Raw genomic sequence first — 21,959 nt, 5'->3', positions numbered from 1 at the left:
TAGCTGTCTATCTCCAGCTTAAAGGAAAAGTCCACCAAATATCTTTTGGTATTTGTTTCACTAGTACATTATTGACAGCCCGCTTCTCCTTCACCCAAATCCAGACAGCTGATGTTCTGAAAGAGCTAAAAAATCTGGATCCCTACAAACGGGCTAGACAATCTGGACCCTCTTTCTGAAATTATCCGCCGCAATGTCGTCTGCAAATTTTATAATTGAGTTGGATGTGTGCATGGCCACGCAGTCGTGGGTGAGCAGGGAGTACAGGAGAGGGCTGAGCATACACCCTTGTGGGGCCACAGTGTTGAAGATCAGCGACGTGGAGATGTTGTTTCCTACCTGCACCACCTGGGGGAAGCCCGTCAAAGTTCAGGACCCAGTTGCACAGGCTGTAGTCAATGAACAGCTTTCTTACATGGGTATTCCTTTTGTCCATATGGGATAGGGCAGTGTGTTGGCGATTGCGTAGTCTGAACATGTTGGGGCGGTATGCAAACTGAAGCGGGTCTAGGGCGGCCGGTAAGGTGGAGGTGACATGATCCTTGACTAGTCTCTCAAAGCACTATATGATGACAGAAGTGAGTGCTACGGGGTGGTAGTCATTTAGTTCAGTTATCTTTGCCTTCTTGGGTACAGGAACAATGGTAGCCATCTTGAAGCATGTGGGGACAGCAGACTGGGATAGGGAGAGATTGAATATGTCCGTAAATACACCAGCTAGCTGGTCTGTGCATGCTTTGAGGACGTGGCTCCGGATGCGTCTCAGCCTTGCGAGGGTTAACACGTTTAAATGTTTTTCTCACGTTGGCCACGGAGAAGGGGGGTGGGGGTGGTCGCAGTCCTTGTTAGCTGGCTGCGACGGTGGCAATGTATTATCCTCAAAACGGGCAAAGAAGGTGTTCAGTTTGTCTGGTAGCATGACGTCGGTGTCCCTGGCGTGGCTGGATGCCTTTTTGTAGTCCGTGATTTCCTGTAGACCCTGCTGCATACGTCCCGTGTCTGAGCCGTTGAATTGCGACTCCACCATGTCCCTATACTGGCATTTTGCTTGTTTGATTTCCTTGCGGAGGGAATAACTACACTGTTTATATTCAGACATATTCCCAGACCTCTTTCCATGGTTAAATGCGGTGGATCGTGCTTTCAGTTTTGCGCGAATGCCGCCATACATCAACAGTTTCTGGTTAGGGTAGGTTTTAATAGTCAGTGGGTACAATATCTCCAATGTACTTCTTTATAAACGCACTCGCTGAGTCGGCGTATATGTCGATGTTGTTCTCAGAGGTCGAGGGTGTTGCGCATGCGTGTAGCGCAATCAATATGCTTGAATTTCAGTAGACTTGTTCTCATATTTGCTTTGTTAAAATCCCCAGCGACAGTAAATGCAGCCTCAGGATGCATAGTTTCCAGTTTGCATGTCGTCCAGTGATGTTCCTTGATGGCCTTCTTGGTATCTGCTTGAGGGGGAATGTACACAACTGCGACTATATAACTGACGGGAATTCTCTTGGTAGGTAGAATTGCCGGCACTTGATTGTAATTCTAGATTGGGTGAGCAGAAGGCCTTGAGTTCCTTAATGTTATGATTACACAATTAGTCGTTATTCATAAAGCATACACAACCACCATGCCTTTTCCCAGAGAGGTGTTTATCTCTGTCAGTGCGATGCATGGAGGTGTCTGAACCGATTCCGACAACATATCCCGAGAGAGCCATGTTTCCGTGAAACAGTATGTTACAATCTGACTCTCTGGAAGGCAACCCTTGCTCAAATTTCGTCTACCTTGTTGTCAAGAGACAGGACATTTGCTAGTAGTATACTCGTGCACACCGCTCCTGTCTACAGGGCTTGGCCAGGTGGCCGCTTCGTCTGCCCCTTCTGCGGCTTCGTTGTTTTGGATCGCCTACTGGAATTACCTCCGTTGTCCTGGGTGGTGGTCCACACAGAGGTCTCCGCTTCGGGAAAGTCGTATTCCCGGTCGTAATGTCAGTAAGTTGAAGTTGCTCTCATATCAAGTAGTTCTTCCCGGCTGTATGTAATAAGACTTAAGATTTCCTGGGGTAACAATGTAAGAAATTATACATTAAAAAAACAATAATAATAATATTACTGCGTAGTTTCCTAAGAACTCGAAGCGACCATCTCTATCGGTGCCATACCATCCACCTGACAGGTGTGGGAAGCTGACTAAACAGCATGCTCATTACACAGGTGCACCTTTTGCTGGTGACAAAAGGCCACTGTAAAATGTGCAGTTTTGTCAACACAATGCCATGGATGTCTCCAGTTTTGATGGAGCGTGCAATTGGCATGCTGACTGCAGGAATGTCCACCAAAGCTGTTCCCAGATAATTAAATCTTCATTTCTCTGCCATATGCCATTTCCAACGTTGTTTTAGGTCATTTGGCAGTATGTCCAACCTGCCTCAACCGCAGATCACATGTAACCAGCCCAGGACCTCCACATCCGGCTTCTTCACCTGCGGACAGCTGATGAAGCTGTGGGTTTGCACAACCAAAGAATTTCTTCAAAAACTGTCAAACTGTCTCAGGGAAGCTCATATGTTTTACTCTTCGTCTTCACCAGGGTCTTGACCTGACTGCAGTTTGGCGTCGTAACCAACTTCAGTTGTCAAATGCTCACCTTCGATGACGACAGCGCGTTCCAGTTCCTGCCAATATACAGCAACTTTGCACAGCCATTGAAGAGGAGTGGGACAACATTCCACAGGCCACAATCAATAGCTTGAGCAACTCTATGCGAAGGAGATGTGTTGTGTCGCATGAGGCAAACGGTGGTCCACCAGATACTGTGATTTTTTTATTTTTTTTTAAGGTATCTGATCAACAAATGCATATCTGTATTCCCAGTAATGTGAAATCCATAGATTAGGGCCTCAATTTATTTCAATTGACTGCTTTCCTTTTATGAACTCAAACTTAATACTATCTTTGAAATTGTTGCATTTAATTTTTTTCAGTATATTATATGCTATTGATACTATTGATTCCACTACCCACTTTATATATGTAAGTGGTCTATTACTGTCTACTGGATGCTTCCTCTTCTACCTCTTATTTTTTACTTATTAAATTTAATGTACTGTATTGTTGAGGGAGCTTGCGCATAAGCATTTTGCTGCACCTTTTACACCTGCTGTAAACTGTGACGAATACATTTGATTTGGTCAGAGGACTAGCGGTAGGTAGTGTGGGTGAATGTGGCGAGAGTTGCGTGCTACTGATAACTTAATTTTTTTTAAATTATTAATTATTATAAGCTGGGTGGTTCGAGCACTGAATGCTGATAGGCTGAAAGCTGTTGTATACCACTGGTATGACAAAACCATTTATTTTTACTCTTGTTATTACGTTGCTAAGAGTTTATAATAGCAATACTGCTTTGCTGAGGGAGCTAGCACACAGGGCAAAATGCTTATCTTTTACACCTACTGTAAACTATGTGACGAATGCATTTGATTTTACATTTCGTCAGCAGACTAGCAGAAGGTAGTGTAGGTGAATTTGGCGAGAGGTGTGCTACTGGTGGGTTCTTGAAAAATAGGGGTAGGGTTGTAGAGAATCGAAAGACCATGAATGTAATAAGAAATCTTAGGTGCTGGCTTAAGGCCAGTAGCAACCACTACAGAATGTCTGATCAGAACAAGGATGAGGCGAACAAGGATAAGGAGTTTAATGGAAGATGTCCACATTCACACACGTCTGACCACTCATGGTTCAGTTAACTGAGACTCATGTCCAGTGAGAACTTGAAGTCGACCGATTAGGATTTTTCAACGTCGATACCATTTATTGGAGGACCAAAATTAGCCGATGATGATTAATCTGCTTTTTTAATATTTTGTAATAATGACAATTACAACAATACTGAATGAACAGTGAACACTTTTATTTAAACTTAATATAATACATGAATAAAATATATTTAGTCTCAAATAAATAATGAAACGATGCTCAATTTGGTTTAAATAATGCAAAAACAGTGTTGAAGAAAGTAAAAGTGCAATATGTGCCATGTAAAAAAAGCAACCGTTTAAGTTCCTTGCTCAGTACATATGAAAGCTGGTGGTTCAATATTCCCAGTTAAGAAGTTATAGGTTGTAGTTATTATATTAATTATGACGCGTTGACTTTCTCTCTATACCATTTATATTTCATATACCTTTGACTATTGGATGTTCTAATAGGCACTTTAGTATTGCCAGCCTAATCTCGGGAGTTGATAGGCTTGAAGTCATAAACAGCCATGCTTGAAGCACAGCGCTAAGAGCTGCTGGCAAACGCAGTAAAGTTTGAATTAATGCTTATGAGCCTGCTGCTGCCTACCACCTCTCAGTCTGACTCCTTTATCAAATCATAGGCTTAATTATAATATAATAAACACAGAAATATGAGCCTTTGGTCAATAATATGGTCAAATCCAGAAACTATAATTTCAGAAACAAAACGTTTTATTAATTCAGTGAAATACGGAACCGTTCCATATTTTATCGAAGTCTAAATATTGCTGTTACATTGCACAACCTACAATGTTATGTCATAATTATGTAAAATTCATGTTTCTGACTACAAAGCGTGCTGAGGCCATAGACTAACAAACTGAAATCCCGGGAATCAAGGCTGCTGACAGGCTGAACGAGATGTGGTGGTGATTATTTTGTGTGACATTGACAAATAAGACACTAACAAAAGTGGGGGTCCTCTGAATGGGAGACTAAGCTGCCTGATTAGAACTAACCAGAAGGCATGGCTAAAATCAGCTGACTGAAGCTGGCCATTTTTAACAGTCCTAAAGATAGGCTGTTTCCCCCTCTGCTGCAGAACACATCAACTAGGATTTTGTGAGCTGGACATTGCTGTAGCAGGGTGGTGGTCTATTATAACAGTGTTGTTTTTGTAAATGTAGGAGGATCTCCAGTTAGGGGGATGTAGGAGGATCTCCAGTTAGGGGGATGTAGGAGGATCTCCAGTTAGGGGTGCACATGATCAATTCCTCCAGGCCTCATTGGTAAAAGAGAGCGAATAGCATTTGAGCTGTCCTGCTGAACTATGTCTAGGAAATACAGGATGTTTTCATTGCGTGCAATAGGCCTATTGGACAGTCCTCTTGCTCCAGTTGGAGGCATCATTACATTTAAAATGAGCACTGTGTATGTATTTATATATTGTGGTAATATTGATTAATTGTGCTGCCTAAATCCTTTGCCTGGCATTTCAGACAGATTTTACTATACACTGTAAGTTGATATTTATATAGGCTCAAGTGTGTTTTAATGATAATGGCCTCGACTTTGAGTGGGTGAAAGTGTGTGTGGTATTTAGGCTTGCCCAGTTGATAATGTACCTTGGATGTTTGTCTTGGGTAGCTACTAGAAACGTCTATCTTGTGTAGTTAGTAAGCCATGATGGCACAGCGATGAATAACACTAGTCATATTCAAAAAGGTGATATGAAGGGCCCTGTTATCTTTAGTGTGCATCTGCTCATGTGTGCCTACAGAAAGTATTTAAAACCCTTGACGTATTCCACATTCTGTTGTGTTCTAGCCCAAATTCAAGATTGACATTTGACAAGGTGAAAACCATGTTTTTTCCGTTTTTGCAAATTGATTGAAAAAGAAATACAGAAATATCTAATTTACATAAGTATTCACACCTGAGTCATTACAGCTGAGCGTTTTTCTGGGTAAGTCTCTAAGAGATTTCCACACCTGGATTGTGCAATATTTTCCCATTCTTTTCAAAATTATTCAAACTCTCACATTGGTTGTTGATTGCTAAACCACCATTTTCAGGTAATATAATATAATATAATATATGCCATTTAGCAGACGCTTTTATCCAAAGCGACTTACAGTCATGTGTGCATACATTCTACGTATGGGTGGTCCCGGGGATCGAACCCACTACCCTGGCGTTACAAGCGCCATGCTCTACCAACTGAGCTACAGAAGGACCACAGGTCTTGCGCTTTAGATTTTCAAGCATATTTAAGTGAAAACTAACTTGGCCACTCAGTATCATCACATTATATTGGTCACATCCCCTAACCAGAAACTGGGGATGGATGGCGGCATTCGCACAAAACTGAAAGCGCGAACCACCGCATTTAATCATGGAAAGAGGACATTCATAAGCAACCAGTGTAGATTTGGCCTTGTGTTTTAGGTTGTTGTCCTGCTGAAAGGTGAATTAATCTCCAAGTGGAAAGCAGACTGAACCAGGTTTTCATCTCGGAATTTGCCTATGCTTAGCTCCATTCTGTTTTTTTGGCAGTAGAATGGCCCGTACTGAAGAGCTCAGTGACTTTCAACGTAGCACCGTCATAAGATGCCACTTTTCCAACAAATCAGTTTGTCAAATTTCTGCCCTGTTAGAGCTGCCCCGGTCAACTGTAAGTGCTGTTAGTGTGAAGTGGAAATGTCTAGGAGCAACAATGGTTCAGCCGCGAAGTGGTAGGCCACACAAGCTCACAGAACGGGACCGCCAAATGCTGAAGCAAAGTCAGCACAAGAACTGTTCATCAGGAGCTTCATGAAATGGGATTCCATGGCATAGCACCGTTCACCATTCCCAATGCCAAGCGTCAGATGGAGTGGTGTAAAGCTCGCCACCATTGGACTCTGGAGCACATTTCACCATCTGGCATCAGGACACAATCTACATTTCGTGTCTTGCTCAACACCCCAAATGCAAAGCATTTTCTTTGTTGACAGAATTTTATAGAATATCTTTCACTAAAAGGCTTTTGAGTATGTATCTATTGATGTTTTGTATGTACAATTTTAAGACCTGCTTCCATGATTTTGGCTTGTCATATCTTTCCAATACGTTTGAAATATACACTGATCAAAAAAATAAAGGGACCACTTAAACAACACAATGTAACTCCAAGTCAATCACACTTCTGTGAAATCAAACTGTCCACTTAGGAAGCAACACTGATTGACAATAAATTTCACATGCTGTTGTGCAAATGGAATAGACAACAGGTGGAAATTATAGGCATTTAGCAAGACACCCCCAATAAAGGAGTGGTTCTGCATGTGGGGACCTCAGACCACTTCTCAGTTCCTATGCTTCCTGGCTGATGTTTTGGTCACTTTTGAATGCTGGCGGTGCTTTCACTCTAGTGGTAGCATGAGACTGAGTCTACAACCCACACAAGTGGCTCAGGTAGTGCAGCTCATCCAGGATGGGACATCAATGCGAGCTGTGGCAAGAAAGTTTGCTGTGTCTGTCAGCGTAGTGTCCAGAGCATGGAGGCGCTACCAGGAGACAGGGCAGTACACCAGGAGACGTGGAGGAGGCCGTAGGAGGTTAACAACCCAGCAGCAGGACCGCTGCCTCCGCCTTTGTGCAAGGAGGAGCAGGAGGAGCACTGCCAGAGCCCTGCAAAATTACCTCCAGCAGACCACAAATGTGCATGTGTCTGCTCAAACGGCCAGAAACAGACTCCATGAGGGTGGTATGAGGGCCCGACATCCACAGCTGGGGGTTGTGCTTACAGCCCAACACCGTGCAGGATGTTTGGCATTTGCCAGAGAACACCAAGATTGGCAAATTCGCCACTGGCACCCTGTGCTCTTCACAGATGAAAGCAAGTTCACACTGAGCACATGTGACAAATCAAATCGAATGTATTTATATAGCCCTTCGTACATCAGCTGATATCTCAAAGTGCTGTACAGAAACCCAGCCTAAAACCCCAAACAGCATGCAATGCAGGTGTTGAAGCACGGTGGCTAGGAAAAACTCCCTAGAAAGGCCAAAACCTAGGAAGACAGACGTGACAGAGTCTGGAGACTCCGTGGAGAATGTTCTGCTGTCTGCAACATCCTCCAGCATGACCGGTTTGGCGGTGGGTCAGTCATGGTGTGGGGTGGCATGTCTTTGGGGGGCCGCACAGCCCTCCATGTGCTCGCCAGAGGTGGCCTGACTGCCATTAGGTACCGAGATGAGATCCTCAGACCCCTTGTGAGACCATATGCTGGTGCGGTTGTCCCTGGGTTCCTCCTAATGCAAGACAATGCTAGACCTTATGTGGCTGGAGTGTGTCAGCAGTTCCTGCAAGAGGAAGGCATTGATGCTATGGACTTGCCTGCCCGTTCCCCAGACCTGAATCCAATTGAGCACATCTGGGACATCATGTCTCGCTCCATCCACCAACGCCATGTTGCACCACAGACTGTCCAGGAGTTGGTGGATGCTTTAGTCCAGGTCTGGGAGGAGATCCCTCAGGAGACCATCCGCCACCTCATCAGGAGCATGCCCAGGCGTTGTAGGGAGGTCATACAGGCACGTGGAGGCCACACACACTACTGAGCCTCATTTTGACTTGTTTTAAGGACATTACATCAAAGTTGGATGAGCCTGTAGTGTGGTTTTCCACTTTAATTTTGAGTGTGACTCCAAATCTAGACCTCCATGGGTTGATACATTTGATTTTCATTGATAATTTTTGTGTGATTTTGTTGTCAGCACATTCAACTATGTAAAGAAAAGAGTATTTAATGAGAATATTTCATTCATTCAGATGTAGGATGTGTTATTTTAGTGTTCCCTTTATGTTTTTGAGCAGTGTATCAATTTACTCTGCAATTCTATACAAATACAGAATTGGATACACAATGAACAAAATCATTGCTAGTTTTTTTTATAGTAGTACGGCATGCTGTTAAGTTGTGCTTTCCTTTCTTCATCTTAACTTTCCATGTGACTGTTATAGCAGACACCATTTGAGAATATGTATCAATTGTACAAATAAATAGGTTCTACACAATGTTCCAAAATCAAACTTTCCATCGTTGTGCACAATGTTATTTTGTCCATAAATTTCAATATTTGTGTTGTACCAAGTAAGTTGCTGAACAATTTCCCCAGGGTTTTCGGGTGGATAGAATTGGAAGTATAACCATGATTTTATTGCCTCCTGGAGGAATGGAGATGCATTGCTAAAAATACTTATTTTATTTTGGTAGAGACATTTTTAAGTTGAAGAAAGGGGACGTTAACTTACTGAAATCCAGTTTGGATTGGATTATAGTTTCTGTATTCAGGACGCCTTCAGATTGCAACCTTGAACCTTGAAATTAGTCAGTCTTCGTCCACCCTCTTAATTGTTGATACATATATTTTCTTAATTTTCTCTGGATTATTGTTCCATATAAATGTACATATTTTCTGTTCATATTGTTTGAAAAAACGATCTTGCGACCGGAGAGACATAAGATTATTGAATTGAGACGGCTAAATAATCCATTAATATGACTTTTCAGTGTATGGAAGGATGATTGCCTTTCCATGGTTAATATTTTGTCAATCTTTTTACATTTCGCTTCAAAATGTAGGTCGTTCATGCATTCAGGCATAATGTATTCCAAGAACATTTATTTACTGGCCCGTCTGTCCATGTAGTTGACACACTACGTGTTATTACCAAGTTGGAGTTTTTTTTAAAGACCCCAGTCTAAATCTTTGAGTGCGCTTATGGAGGCAGCTTGAGGACGGAGATGGAAGGTGGTATCCTCTGCATAGGTAGAGATCTTAGTCATACAACCATACATGTCTAATCCTTCGATCTCTATTTGTCACCTTTTTATAGCTAATATTTAAATCCCAATTAAAAATAGGTAAGGCAAGAGAGGCTAACCCTGTCTCACTGCTCTTGACAGTTTTAAACTATCTGAGATGTACCTATTATTTATGAGTTTGAGTCCTGGTATGATATCTTTCCCCTATTTATGAGGGACTCGCCAAAGTCTTTCAAACATTCATATAAGAAGTCCCATCCATCTGATCTTATCAAATGCCTTTTCAAAATCTGCAATCAAATATAAGGACTGGTTCATTTGCTTTATCATAATAATACATCATTTTAAGACTCATTCTGATACGGTCTTCTATGAATCTCCCTGCCAAGAAACCGTTTTGATCATGGTGGATTATATTTTGTATCACTTTTCTAACTTTTAAAGAAATACATGTTCGACATTATACAGTCATCACAACCGAGTAACGTGATATGGAACTTCTGCATGTTGCTTTAATAATGAAATGAATCCCTCGTGGTGGGTTCCGGATAGTAGGGGTTTCTGTAAAGAACATTTTATAAACCTGGTGACTTGCCTATTTTTGAATGATTCAACGGCATAAACTCCTCGATCAAATCTTGCTGCTCGTCAGTAAGTTTCGGGTGGGGGTGATTCTATATAAAATCTCTGAGAATGATCAGATTTTAGGGCTGTCTTCCTCTAAGGTGAACAGCTATTTGAAATATTATATATATCATTGGGAGATGACAATGCCAATCTCTCTCATTCGTTTTGATATATTTCTCCTGGCAACATTTCTCTGCTGTAAATGCATGAAATGTTGGGAGCATTTTTCACATGTTCTATCCATGTGGCTCCAAACCTCTCTAGCTCTCTCTGTTTTCCACTGACTAATGGTAATGTTGTAATTCAATCTTTAGAAGAATTGTCCATTTGTTGGTTTAGAGTGATCATTTAATCTGTTAAAAGCTTTTTCCTTGGCCAGAAACATTTTCTTTCTCTTGATGATTAGTTAACAAGTTGAATCAGGTGTGCTTGTCCATGGCTACAACAAAACGTGTACTTTTGAGGTTTACTGGAGGACTGGCGTTGGGAAACTGCCCTAGCTCATCATGAACATCCAGTCATGTGTTTTTGTACCCTGTAATTTTTCTCCTGTTCCATTGAAGCACAGCGATTGGCACATTGTAGCACCACAATGGGATGGGGAAGGTTTAACAGTGTATGTGTGCCCATTTTGGTCTGTGTCCACGAGCGTGTGTGCCTAATTTTGCCTACACGTGTGAGTGAATCTGTGCATTTAGTGTGTTTTTTTAGAGTAGAAGCAGCTGTGTGGTTACTGTTGTTGGGAGCTGGAGACTGCTGGCCCTCTCAGCCAGCTGAGGACAAATGTTGCCGTGTATGTGGTCCATCAATTGCCTGTTACAATGCCATCACACATCCTTAACGGCCTGACTCTGGTTTAATCCAGCATCTAGGATTGGCCACAACAGACAGCTGCTGGTCCTCCATAATAGATTGACTCCAACTAAATCTCTTCCAATCACAGTTTAAGAGTACAGCATAGTCCCATCAATTTTCACCTAGTTGGCTCAGGGATTCGAACCAGCAACCTTTTGGTTACTGGCCCAATGCTTTTAACTGCTAGACTACCTGTCACCGCACAACAAGGGCCTCGCCCTACCTGCTCGCTCAGACTCTGCATATGAAACATGCTGTTGTATGGATCTGATGCTGTTTGTTGTGCGATTATTAATTATGTGGACACATCTCTATGATCTACACTGTAAGACTCAGTGGTCTCTGCACTGTCTGAATAAATCTATTCATTTCTCGCACAAAAACAAGTCCCTGATTCATTTAGTATCTGTCAGATTCACGCTGTCCAACATAAAAGTAATGCTCGGGTGCATTTGACTTTCAATACATGTCGATAGATCTGATTTAATCAAGGCTTTCACCTTTCAAACGCAACTAGACCTGGTAAATCGCCATCAGTGGGACATTCCAGAAATAATAAACACTGGCGTTCCAAGCTAAAATAGCTCTGATGTTATCCGTGTTTAACAACAATAACAGAGCTGTGTCTGAGATCAGCACCGTCATCTAGACTAGGTCCACAGACTGATAGACAGACCATTTTCCCCCCTTAGTAGAGACTTCCAGGCGTCTAGCAGCGCTGACCTCCAGAGAGCAGTTTTATTTCATTATTTTCTAAGCAGGCGTCACCCTGTCATGACCGTGTGTGTGTGTGTGTGTGTGTGTGTGTGTGTGTGTGTGTGTGTGTGTGTGTGTGTGTGTGTGTGTGTGTGTGTGTGTGTGTGTGTGTGTGTGTGTGTGTGTGTGTGTGTGTGTGTGTGTGTGTGTGTGTGTGTGTGTGTGTGTGTGTTGTGATCCAAGCTGGCCTTTGTGTGCCCACCCATCCATCTCGCACTCCTCCACAATCACATATGTTTTTGAATACCAACAGACTAGATTGAATTAGCTGCTAATTAAATCTTGTATGTTGAGGGTTAAGTAGAGGAGAGGACTGTAGTTACCCTGGCGTAGTATTTCACAAAGGCTGCCTTCTAGTGGGCCTTGGATGGTGGGTAAGAGGTGGTGACAGTGTTGAGAGGGGTACCCGGGCCAGTGGGGTCAGAGCAGAGATGGCTAATAATGAAGTGGACATCAGAGATAAGTGTTCATTACCTATAGCTAGATCTGTATGTCCTGTCTCTCTACCTGACATGTCATTTTTCTATTCTTAGTTTTTGCTCGAAAAGCCACTGTCTAAAAGCATTTACAATTGTTCAACTTTTGAATTGTAGAAAAGGATAATTGGATTTTCACTTACAGCATTCTGTTGCACTTTGACATTTTGATCTGTTGGTGTGATTCTTATTTGATCTTTTGGGTCTGTAGGTTAGCGCATTAAATGTGAGTTAGTCGTAGTGCTTCAATTTGTTTTTTAAGCCGATAAATAACAGTCGTCAGCCAAAATGACCAAAAAAGAAATCCTGTTGCAAAATGCTTTTTGTTCATTGATTGAAATACCAGTCGATGTAAATACGTTTGACCGTCATGCTTATTTGTCTATACTTTCATTTGCATAATAATAATATAATAATAATATATGCCATTTAGCAGACGCTTTTATCCAAAGCGACTTACAGTCATATGTGCATACATTCTATGTATGGGTGGTCCCGGGGATCGAACCCACTACCCTGGCGTTACAAGCGCCATGCTCTACCAACTGAGCTACAGAAGGACCACATTTAAATTTAGTGAAATTTAAATTGCCCTTTTGTGTGTTGCTAGTCATGTGTCATATTTATCCAACACAACTATCACACGCCCAGCACACAGAGCCTATTTTGAGAACTTCTCCTGCAGCTCCTCAGCTGGTTGCTACTGGAATAAAACATGTGCCTCTATTATCCCATTCATTGTGCAACTATTATAAATGCAGTTGTGTGTAAAACAGTTTTGGTGCACGATTAAAAAGAGGTACTATTTTTATTTCTCAACTGGTAATTTAAGCTCTCCTCCCATTCAACTGCAGGCAACTGCAGGCAACAGGCTGTCAGTGTGTCACCCACCACTTTACAATGTGAGCTGAAGGCAGTATGCATTTAGAAAATATACTTAATGGTTTGAATTCTGAATGTTTTATTTCATATTATGAGGCATGTCTTACCTCGCTTCAAAGTAGCCTATAGGCTACATTCTACCACTGAAACGGGAGGCAATTATTTCATAAAGACTTCATAGCTGGTGCGTGAATGTCGGGATGCTTACGATGTATCCTACTGTACCATTCTGCATGCCAGTTATGATTTTCGAATGCAAATTTTCGTGGATGAGCTTAATTTCAATAATATAGTTTTGAAATACACGAGTGTACAAAAATTAGGCACAAACACACACAATCCATGTCTCAATTGTCAAAAAAGCTTAAGTCTTTAACCTGTCTCATCCCCTTCATCTACACTGATTGAAGTGGATTTACCAAGTGACATCAATAAGGGATCCCAGTTTTCACCTGGATTCACCTGGTCAGTCTATATCATGGAAAGAGCAGGTGTTCTTAAGGTTTTGTACACTCACTGTATGTAATGGGGAATTGATAAAACATTTCTATTAAAGAGCGAACAATTCACACAGTGAATGCGCAAGAATTGGCAGAAGACAGCTGAGCCATTCTGGAGAGAGACTCGCCTATATCTTCGCCAAACACCCCTCCCCTTGTCTCAACATTTTAAATTATACTCGAGACCCGTTATCTTCAGACATATTTTAGATGCTTTTCACTGACGGCCGCAACTCAATAATCAGCTAGGCCTATTGCCACGCAGGCTTCCTGAATAGACATAGGCCTACAAGCTTGCGATTTGAAACAATCAACAGCAATTTTTTAAAATGAAGGTATTGATCCTCAATTCCTCTGTGGCTATGTCAGGCTTTCTGGTGAAGTATGTTGAAGTATTTGATTTATTTCTGTATAGACAGGATTCATTATATACACTACCATTCAAAAGTGTGGGGTTACTTAGAAATGTCCCTGTTTTAAAAAAAAACTTTTTTTTGGGGCAATTTATTGTTGTTATTGTTAATGTTGTAAATGACTACTGTAGCTGGAAACCCGCAGATTTTTGATGGAATATCTACATAGGTGTACAGAGGACCATTATCAGCAACCATCACTCCTGTGTTCCAATGGCACGTTGTGTTCGCTAATCCAAGTTGATCATTTTAAAAGGCTAATTGATCATTAGAAAACCCTTTTGCATTTATGTTAGCACAGCTGAAAACTGTTGTCTGATTAAAGAAGCAATAAAACTGGCCTTCTTTAGACTAGTTGAGTATCTGGAGCATCAGCATTTGTGGGTTCAATTACAGGCTCAGATTAAAATCTCTTATGAACTTGAAAGAGGGGGAGTCTAAAGATGCAACAACTAGGATGGGTTGCTGATATGACTGGAATTGTGCCTTTGGCTCTGGACAACGAAAGAAAGTTGGTACGAAAACCAATAGAACAGGAGCGAAATGGCATAGTGGTGGGTCCAATAGGGAAGTACACGGAAATATATTTGCCTAATGTACACTACCGTTCAAAGTTTAGAAATGTCCTTGTCTTTACGGAACTGCTATCTGGTGTGCTGTTCTAGAATAGTGATTTACAGCAAATTGCATTTTGGCAAATGTTTGAAAATGACGTTTTATTGGCTGCTTCATTACAGGAGTTGCATGTTCTGTTAAGAAGCATTACCATAATCTAAGTATGATTTCTGTTATTCTGAGCACCGTGGGTGGATGCCCTAATGGGTTACTCATCCAATGCATATGGTTCCGGTAAATTTCTCAAATTGCCAGTAAATTAAAATCTTCCCAGTCACGTTGTCCGGACTCTCACACCCCTCCCCTCTCTATCACAGAGCGGACGCAGCATTCAGCCCCTCGTTTACACCCTCATTCACTCACTCCCTCTCAGGCGGTGTGGAAGCTGTGCTGGATTTTACCACTCATCCGTTTGCAACGGAATAGAGCAGGGAGTGATAGAGAGGGGAGGAGAGGATCGGCCATGGGGCAGTTGTGTTGCTTTCCCTTCTCCCGAGCAGAGGAGAAGATCAGTAAGTGTGTGTGTGTCTGTCTTATGGTTTGCATGTGGCTGGGACTCTAAATCAGATCTATAGGAGAAATAAAAGGGCTCATACTTGTAGTGTGTGTGTGGGTAAGTATGTGATTTTGTGTGCGTGTGTACTTGTATTTGCACTTTAGGTCTCATCTTCGCGTTGCGGAGGAGTTTACAGTCCAACACCGTGCACATGCCATAAATGTGCATGCTCCTGTTTCTGTAACTAGTGTGTAGATGTGGACTTGGGGCTGTCTGTCAAAGTGACAGTTTCTCTTTCTAGAGCTGCTGTGCGCCAACAGCCTCTCCAACAATGGACATTGCAGCACTCTCAGCACTGGCAGCTCCCATGCAGCCAACCAATTAATGTTTCATTTCTCAAGACAGTTTTATGAGTTGGTCCAAAGGTCTGACCAGTCTGGCAAAGCTAGGTTAAATTGGGATGTATTTTTTGATTTGGCAGGATTTTCTGTCTGCATTCTTTCTCTGTCTCAAACTCTATGCAGCCCTTTCTCTCTGAAACACTGCAGTCAGAGAGCTTGCCTTGTTCTGAGAGCCTGTTTGCCCTACTTCTTGCTAGGGGGTGAGGGGGAGTGAGAGAGGGAAAATAGAGGGATGGCGAAGGGAATGAGAGGGGTGAATAGGTTTGTTGTAAGAGGTCAGATGCTTGTTGGGTGATGACTGACGTCGCCATCCCTCGTGAGCACAGCTGGGTGCGAGAAGCGTGTGCTTGTTTCGCCGCTGGCTGGCCGTGTGAATACTGTATTTTCCATGGAAAAAGGGGCTGTCTTTTGTTCCACCAGCACAAACTGTGAGTCCAGAGCCTCTGACAACCCCGACAGGGCTACATAATGGCTTTGGGATTTTAAAAGGCAGCATGGCGGAGAGGGGTGGGGTGGTGGTAAGAGGGGGGGATTGTACCCAGCTAGAGCTGATCGGTATGCCTGTCCTTCACAGTGCAGTTAGCAGCCACTGGAAGAGAAAAGATGGGGGAATGACTCAGAACAAAACCACACACACAGAAAATCTGTGCTAGTTGCCTTATTTGGATCTGTGATACAATTCTCATTTCAGTGTGTTCTATGCTGCATCCATATTGTGAGAGAAACCTTGATTGGTTTCTTGCTATGCATTATTGTCCTGCTTGTTGCTGCCTGTCTGCACTCCTCTCTGTCTGTCTTTCTGCTTGCTTTTATGTAGCCACTGTGCCCTGGGAAAGAGGGCACTCCTTTTCTCTCCTGCCATTTGTTCTTTGCTCCGTCTCATACTGGATGTTTTATTATAAAACATTTAAAAATCACCTTTATTTAACCAGGTATGCTAGTTGAGAACAAGTTCTCATTTACAACTGTGACCTGGCCAAGATAAAGCAAAGCATGTCTCTCTATCACACACACAGCCTTTGCTAATCTCGTTAGGAAAGATTGGAGCTGAGAGCCAATGACAACCTTGTCAGGCCACCAGGCCCCCTGTCGCCTCATTTCCATTAGATGACCTGGTGGTTTAGGAGGAACTCTCCTCTCAGGATCTCTCTAATGGAGCTGCCGTTTCCTCAGGAAATACCTCCAGACAGGCCCCACTGCACAGCTCCCCCTACCGGGGATGGAGGAAAGCAACTTACATTTCTGGCATTTCTAATGAAATGTCTGGCCACAAGAGTGGAGGAGAGAGGGCAACAGAGAGACAGACTGAGTGAGTGGTGTTCGATACCTGCATAGTTCAATACTCTCAAACTCATTCTAATGCTATCGCCATGATTACGAACCTAGGCGAGACTGGGTTTGGGCTTCCATTGTCTCAGTCCAAATGAAAAGGTGAACCACCTCTCTCTCTGATACGCCCTGCTGGCCAGCTCTTAATCTGTCAGCCTTATCGCTCACACTATTGTGGGTGCTGATGGAGCATTTACTGCTCTCATAAGGTTGTGCAGCAGCTAATGGAATAGAGTTTAGCCTCTCCGGCTGCTCAATATTATAGCTAGAGTGGAAGAGAAAGTCTAGTCTACGATGTTCAGGTTTGCTGTCAAGTCAACGCAAAGCTGTCTCCTTTAGGTGTGATGTATGCATACCTAGAAATAGAATGACTAGCATAAAGTTCAATGGATGTATGCACAACCTTATATGTATTGTACACTGTGTCTCTGTTCTGAGGACTTCCATGGTTCAAAGTGCACTCTCCTGCCTTGATTGAGTTATGTTTTTCTTCACACTCCTGACTGAGGAACTAACGCTCCACGTGTCACTAATATAACGGCTCTCTCTTTATTCTAATCTTCACACTGTAGGTTAACAAAAAAAGGTAATTACTTTGCAGTCTCAAGAAAGCTAATTATTTATCCACCTTTGCTGTAAGTATTTAAATGTCTTTAATTAAATCCCTAAAAATAATACTCTTAATCTTTCTTAATCTGACTACTTGATTCTGTTACACAGTGGTCCTCTGAGTACAAGACCATAAAACACCACATAAATCAAATGTGTGAAGTATTATGAGTACTTTTGAAGTACTATTTCAAAATGAGTGTTGACATTTATCAAGCTCAAATCATTCAGCACTGAAATTAAGGTATGCTCTGTCAATCAATCAAAATATGTATGGCCAATCTAAAAACTGAATAGACTAATTGCCACACAAACTCCTCTGTGAGAAATTGAGTCTGATTTGATTTGAGAAGTGCTATTCTGTTGCTAAATGGCTATTGTTTGTCTTGCAGATCTTTTTCAGAGCGGGCCTCGGGCTGCTCGGACAAGTACGTGCCTCTCTGTCTCTGTGGGCTCTCTGAGGCCCAAAGCACCATTTCATTTAATGCACTGTATTCTTCCTGACTCCCTCCCTTGACATGGTATTGTGTAACTAGCTGACTGACTCACCAACACTACTGGAGCAACTGCATGAAAGATTGATAGCAGTGTTTGTCCTGCTTTAGTCTTCGCTAGCTTCTCAGTGTTCTCACTGTAAATACCCAATCCCCTGTCATTCTAATGCACAATCCCAACTCTAACACACTGGCAGACTGTCACTGATACAATAGCTAACAAGAGAACATTACTGCAGGCACTGACTATCTCATGCAACTATAGCCACAGTGAATTCACAGACCCTTAAAAACAGGTCACTTAATTTCTCAAATGTACTTCCCAGTCTCTGTGAATGTGCTTTGATACTGTATGATCTTACCATCACTACTAACTGATTAACTTTGAGCCTTGAAGAGCTTTTAACCAGGGGGCTCCTTGTTGTGTTGACAGAAGTTGACACTGGGCTGGAATAGAGCAAGTGTAATATAGCCTAGACCTGGTAGGCTGCATGGTGTGAGTAGTAACAGGGTAGTGATGCTAGCTGTTGTGATGTCGTTGGTTCTATAGGTGTCAAGAGGGGTCCGGAGCCTGACGATGAAGAGCTTGTGAGCCTGAGTAAGAGGCTGGTGGAAGACGCCGTGCTGCTGGCCGTGCAGCAGTTCATGGACGAGACTCAACACAACGGGGCCGCGTCATCTGACCCGGCGCGGCCCTCAGACAACCTCAACACTAACGCTGTCAAAACAACCGACACCAGCACCAGCAGCAAGTGACCACAGCCAATTCCCCCAGGCAGCACTGGACACTAACCAGTCAGGCAGTCAGCCAGCCAGCCAACCGGCCCAGGAGCCAATGGGCAGTACTGTTACTGGATCAAGCCCAGTTGAGGTGTTTTACTAGAGAAGGAAGAAAGGTTTTGTGGCAAAACTCTGGATTGAGTGTGGAATCCATATGCAGTTTTATGTGTACTTGATTTTGTGTACCTGATTGTCACCAATGATCAAGGCAGCCTCGCCCCATACAATCCCTCCTGTCATGTCTGTCAGTCCATCTGTCTAGTGTGGACCTTTGTTCATTCTTGATTTATCTGTGCCCTGGGAGAAAGAGTTGGCCTTCTGAAGGAAATTTCTGTTCTGATTAATATGCTATGTGAGGTGTGGGTCGTTCCAATGCTCAGAGTGGAGCTGACATGTCACGACACACACTACAGACTGATCTTGGTTAGGTTAGGCTGTACCTCGGTCCTCCAAGGTGCAGTCAGTACAAAGACATTCACTGTCTTTCTACTAAGCTAAAACAAAACAGCACTACAAAAGGAACTGCAACTCAAAAACCTGAGACAAGGGAAAATGAGCTCATCTGTGCAGCTGGACAATATGCTGTGAACTATGTTTACATGATCCTGTCTCATCTGTGCTGTAATGTGGCTAAAACTTGAAAAGGTAAATGAAGAGTGGGTCCCATGTGCTACCTGTGGTAAAATATGCATGTTAAAATATGACAACTAGGTTGACCTACCAGCAATGAGGATCATGTTAGGTTCGTGTTTGTTTGTTTGTCCCCTGTAGGAGGGGCTGGTGATGCAGCAGGCCTGGTTAGGAAGGCCCGGTGCAAACACAATCATTCTTTGTCTCAGAACCTACAGGACCTAAAGGAGCATCTATCCCAGCCGGCTGTCCAAGCTAGCATCCGCCAGGAGATCTCTGGCACCTGACTGACTGAACACTCCTAGCTCCCACCAGCAGTGCGGAGACAGCACCAAGGAACTACAGATACTGTAGTAGGCTAGTGTACTACACACAGTAGATAGATACAGTGCATTTGGAAAGTATTCAGACCCATTGACTTTTTTCCATATTTTGTTACGTTACAGCCTTGTTCTAAAATGGATTGAATGTTTTTCCCTTCATCAATCTACACACATGGGGTATTGTGACAAAGCAAAAACCGTTTTTTTAAAAAACTTTTTGCAATTTTATAAAGAATTATATTAACTAAAATATCATATTTACATTAGTATTCAGACCCTTTACTCAGTAATTTGTTGAAGCACCTTTGGCAGTGATAACAGCATCGAGTCTTCTTGGGTATGACGCTACAAGCTTGGCATGCCTGTATTTAGGGAGTTTCTCCCCTTCTCTGCATATCCTCTCAAGCGCTGTCAGGTTGGATGGGGAGTGTCGCTGCACAGCTATTTTCAGGTCTTTCCAGAGATGTTAGCTCGGGTTCAAGTCCGGGCTCTGGCTGGGCCACTCAAGGACATTCAGAGACTTGTCCAGAAGCCACTCCTGCATTGTCTTGGCTGTGTGCTTAGGGTCGTTGTTCTGTTGGAAAAAGAACCTTTGCCCCAGTCTGAGGTCCTGAGCGCTCTGAAGCAGGTTTTCATCAACATCAAGGTTTTCATCAACTTTACTCCGTTCATCTTTCCCTTGATCCTGACTAGTCTACCAGTCCCTGCCACTGAAAAACATCCCCACAGCATGATGCTGCCACAACCATGCTTCGCCGTAGGGATGGTGCCATGCTTCCTCCAGACGTGACGCTTGGTATTCAGGTCAGAGTTCAATCTCGGTTTCAGCAGACCAGAGAATGTTATTTCTCATGGTCTGAGAGTCCTTTTAGGTGCCTTTTGGCAAACTCCAAGCGGGCTGTTGTGCCTTTTACTGAGTGACTTCCGTCTGGCGACTATTATAAATACCTGATTGGTGGAGTGCTACAGAGATGGTTGTCCTCCTGGAAGGACTATCCCATCTCCACAGAGGAACACTGGAGCTCTGTCAGAGTGACCATCGGGTTCTTGGTCACCTCTGACCAAGTCCCTTCTCCCCTGATTGCTCAGTTTGGTCGGGCGGCCCGCTCTAGGAAGAGTTTTGGTGGTTCCAAACTTCTTCCATTTAAGAATGGTCCATCATTCTGTGATGACCACTGTGTTCTGTGATCGGCCACTGTGTTCTTAGGGACCTTCAATGCTGCAGAAATGTTCTCGTACTCTTCCCCAGATCAATGCCTCGACACAATCCTGTCTCGGAGCTCTACGGACAATTCCTTTGACTTCAGGGCTTGGTTTTTGCTCTGACATGCACTGTCAACTGTGGGACCTTATATAGACAGATGTGTACCTTTCCAAATCATCTCCAATCAATTTAATTTTAATTTAGTTTGGTGATTTAAAAAAAAAAAAAAATCTTGAACTGCATTGTTGGTTAAGGGCTTGTAAGTAAGCATGTGACAAATAAGATTTGATTTTGGATCAAGTTGTACAAACATCTTAAGGATGATCAAAGGAAACAGGATGCACCTGAGCTCAATTTTGAGTTTCATACTGTAAATAAAGTATTTGTTTTATATTTAATAAATGTGCAAACATTTCTAAACTTGTTTTCGCTTAGTCATTATGGGGTATTCTGTGTAGATTGATGAGAAAATATTAGATTAAATTATTTTAGAATAAGGCTGTAACAAAATGCGGGAAAAGGGAAGGGGTCTGAATACTTTTCTAATGCACTGTACCACAGAACAAACACAACAGGAAGTACACACTTTTCCGTTATTCATTTGATATATTTCTTAAAGAAAATGTTTAATTTTTAAATGAGTAGAAAGAAACTAGTTGGGGGGGAAAAAAGCACATTGTGAATTTCATTTTTTTTAAACTTGCTTTTAGCACTATGCTTTAAATACCACTTCCAAGTGGCTTTAATAAAGACAGAGGCTATTCACTGAGGCTTTCGTTTGATGTTTTTGTTGATCTTTTGCATAATTTCACCAGAACCTTAATATATGCTTTGTCACAGATGTGTCATGGGATGCTACAACATTGTCTGCTTCCTTGCTCATGGTCTCAACAGTCGAGATGTTGTTCTGTATACCAGGTGTGCTGGATGTCAACTGTTTGTATCATGTCTAGCCACAATACAAAAATCATGATATGAAGATTGATTTAACAGAGTTTGTTTCCCATGTGGTTT

At 42.6% G+C, this 21,959-nt stretch overlaps 1 protein-coding gene across 1 annotated transcript in view; it reads left to right on the top strand.

The window, feature by feature from the left end:
* The window catches only part of akap7 (A kinase (PRKA) anchor protein 7), a 34,749-nt gene extending 13,034 nt beyond the window's left edge, over positions 1-21,715 (top strand). Inside the window, 2 exon segments of the mRNA XM_052471043.1 lie at positions 17,907-17,942; positions 18,559-21,715. Of these exon segments, the coding sequence (XP_052327003.1) occupies positions 17,907-17,942; positions 18,559-18,764 (242 nt within the window). The 3' untranslated portion in view covers positions 18,765-21,715.
* Positions 21,716-21,959: the final 244 nt, after the last annotated feature.

This window comes from Oncorhynchus keta, chromosome 19, assembly GCF_023373465.1.
Source record: "Oncorhynchus keta strain PuntledgeMale-10-30-2019 chromosome 19, Oket_V2, whole genome shotgun sequence".
Taxonomy (NCBI): Eukaryota; Metazoa; Chordata; class Actinopteri; order Salmoniformes; family Salmonidae; genus Oncorhynchus; species Oncorhynchus keta.
Note: the sequence above shows the minus strand (reverse complement) of the source record. Positions and strands in the feature narration are given on the sequence as shown.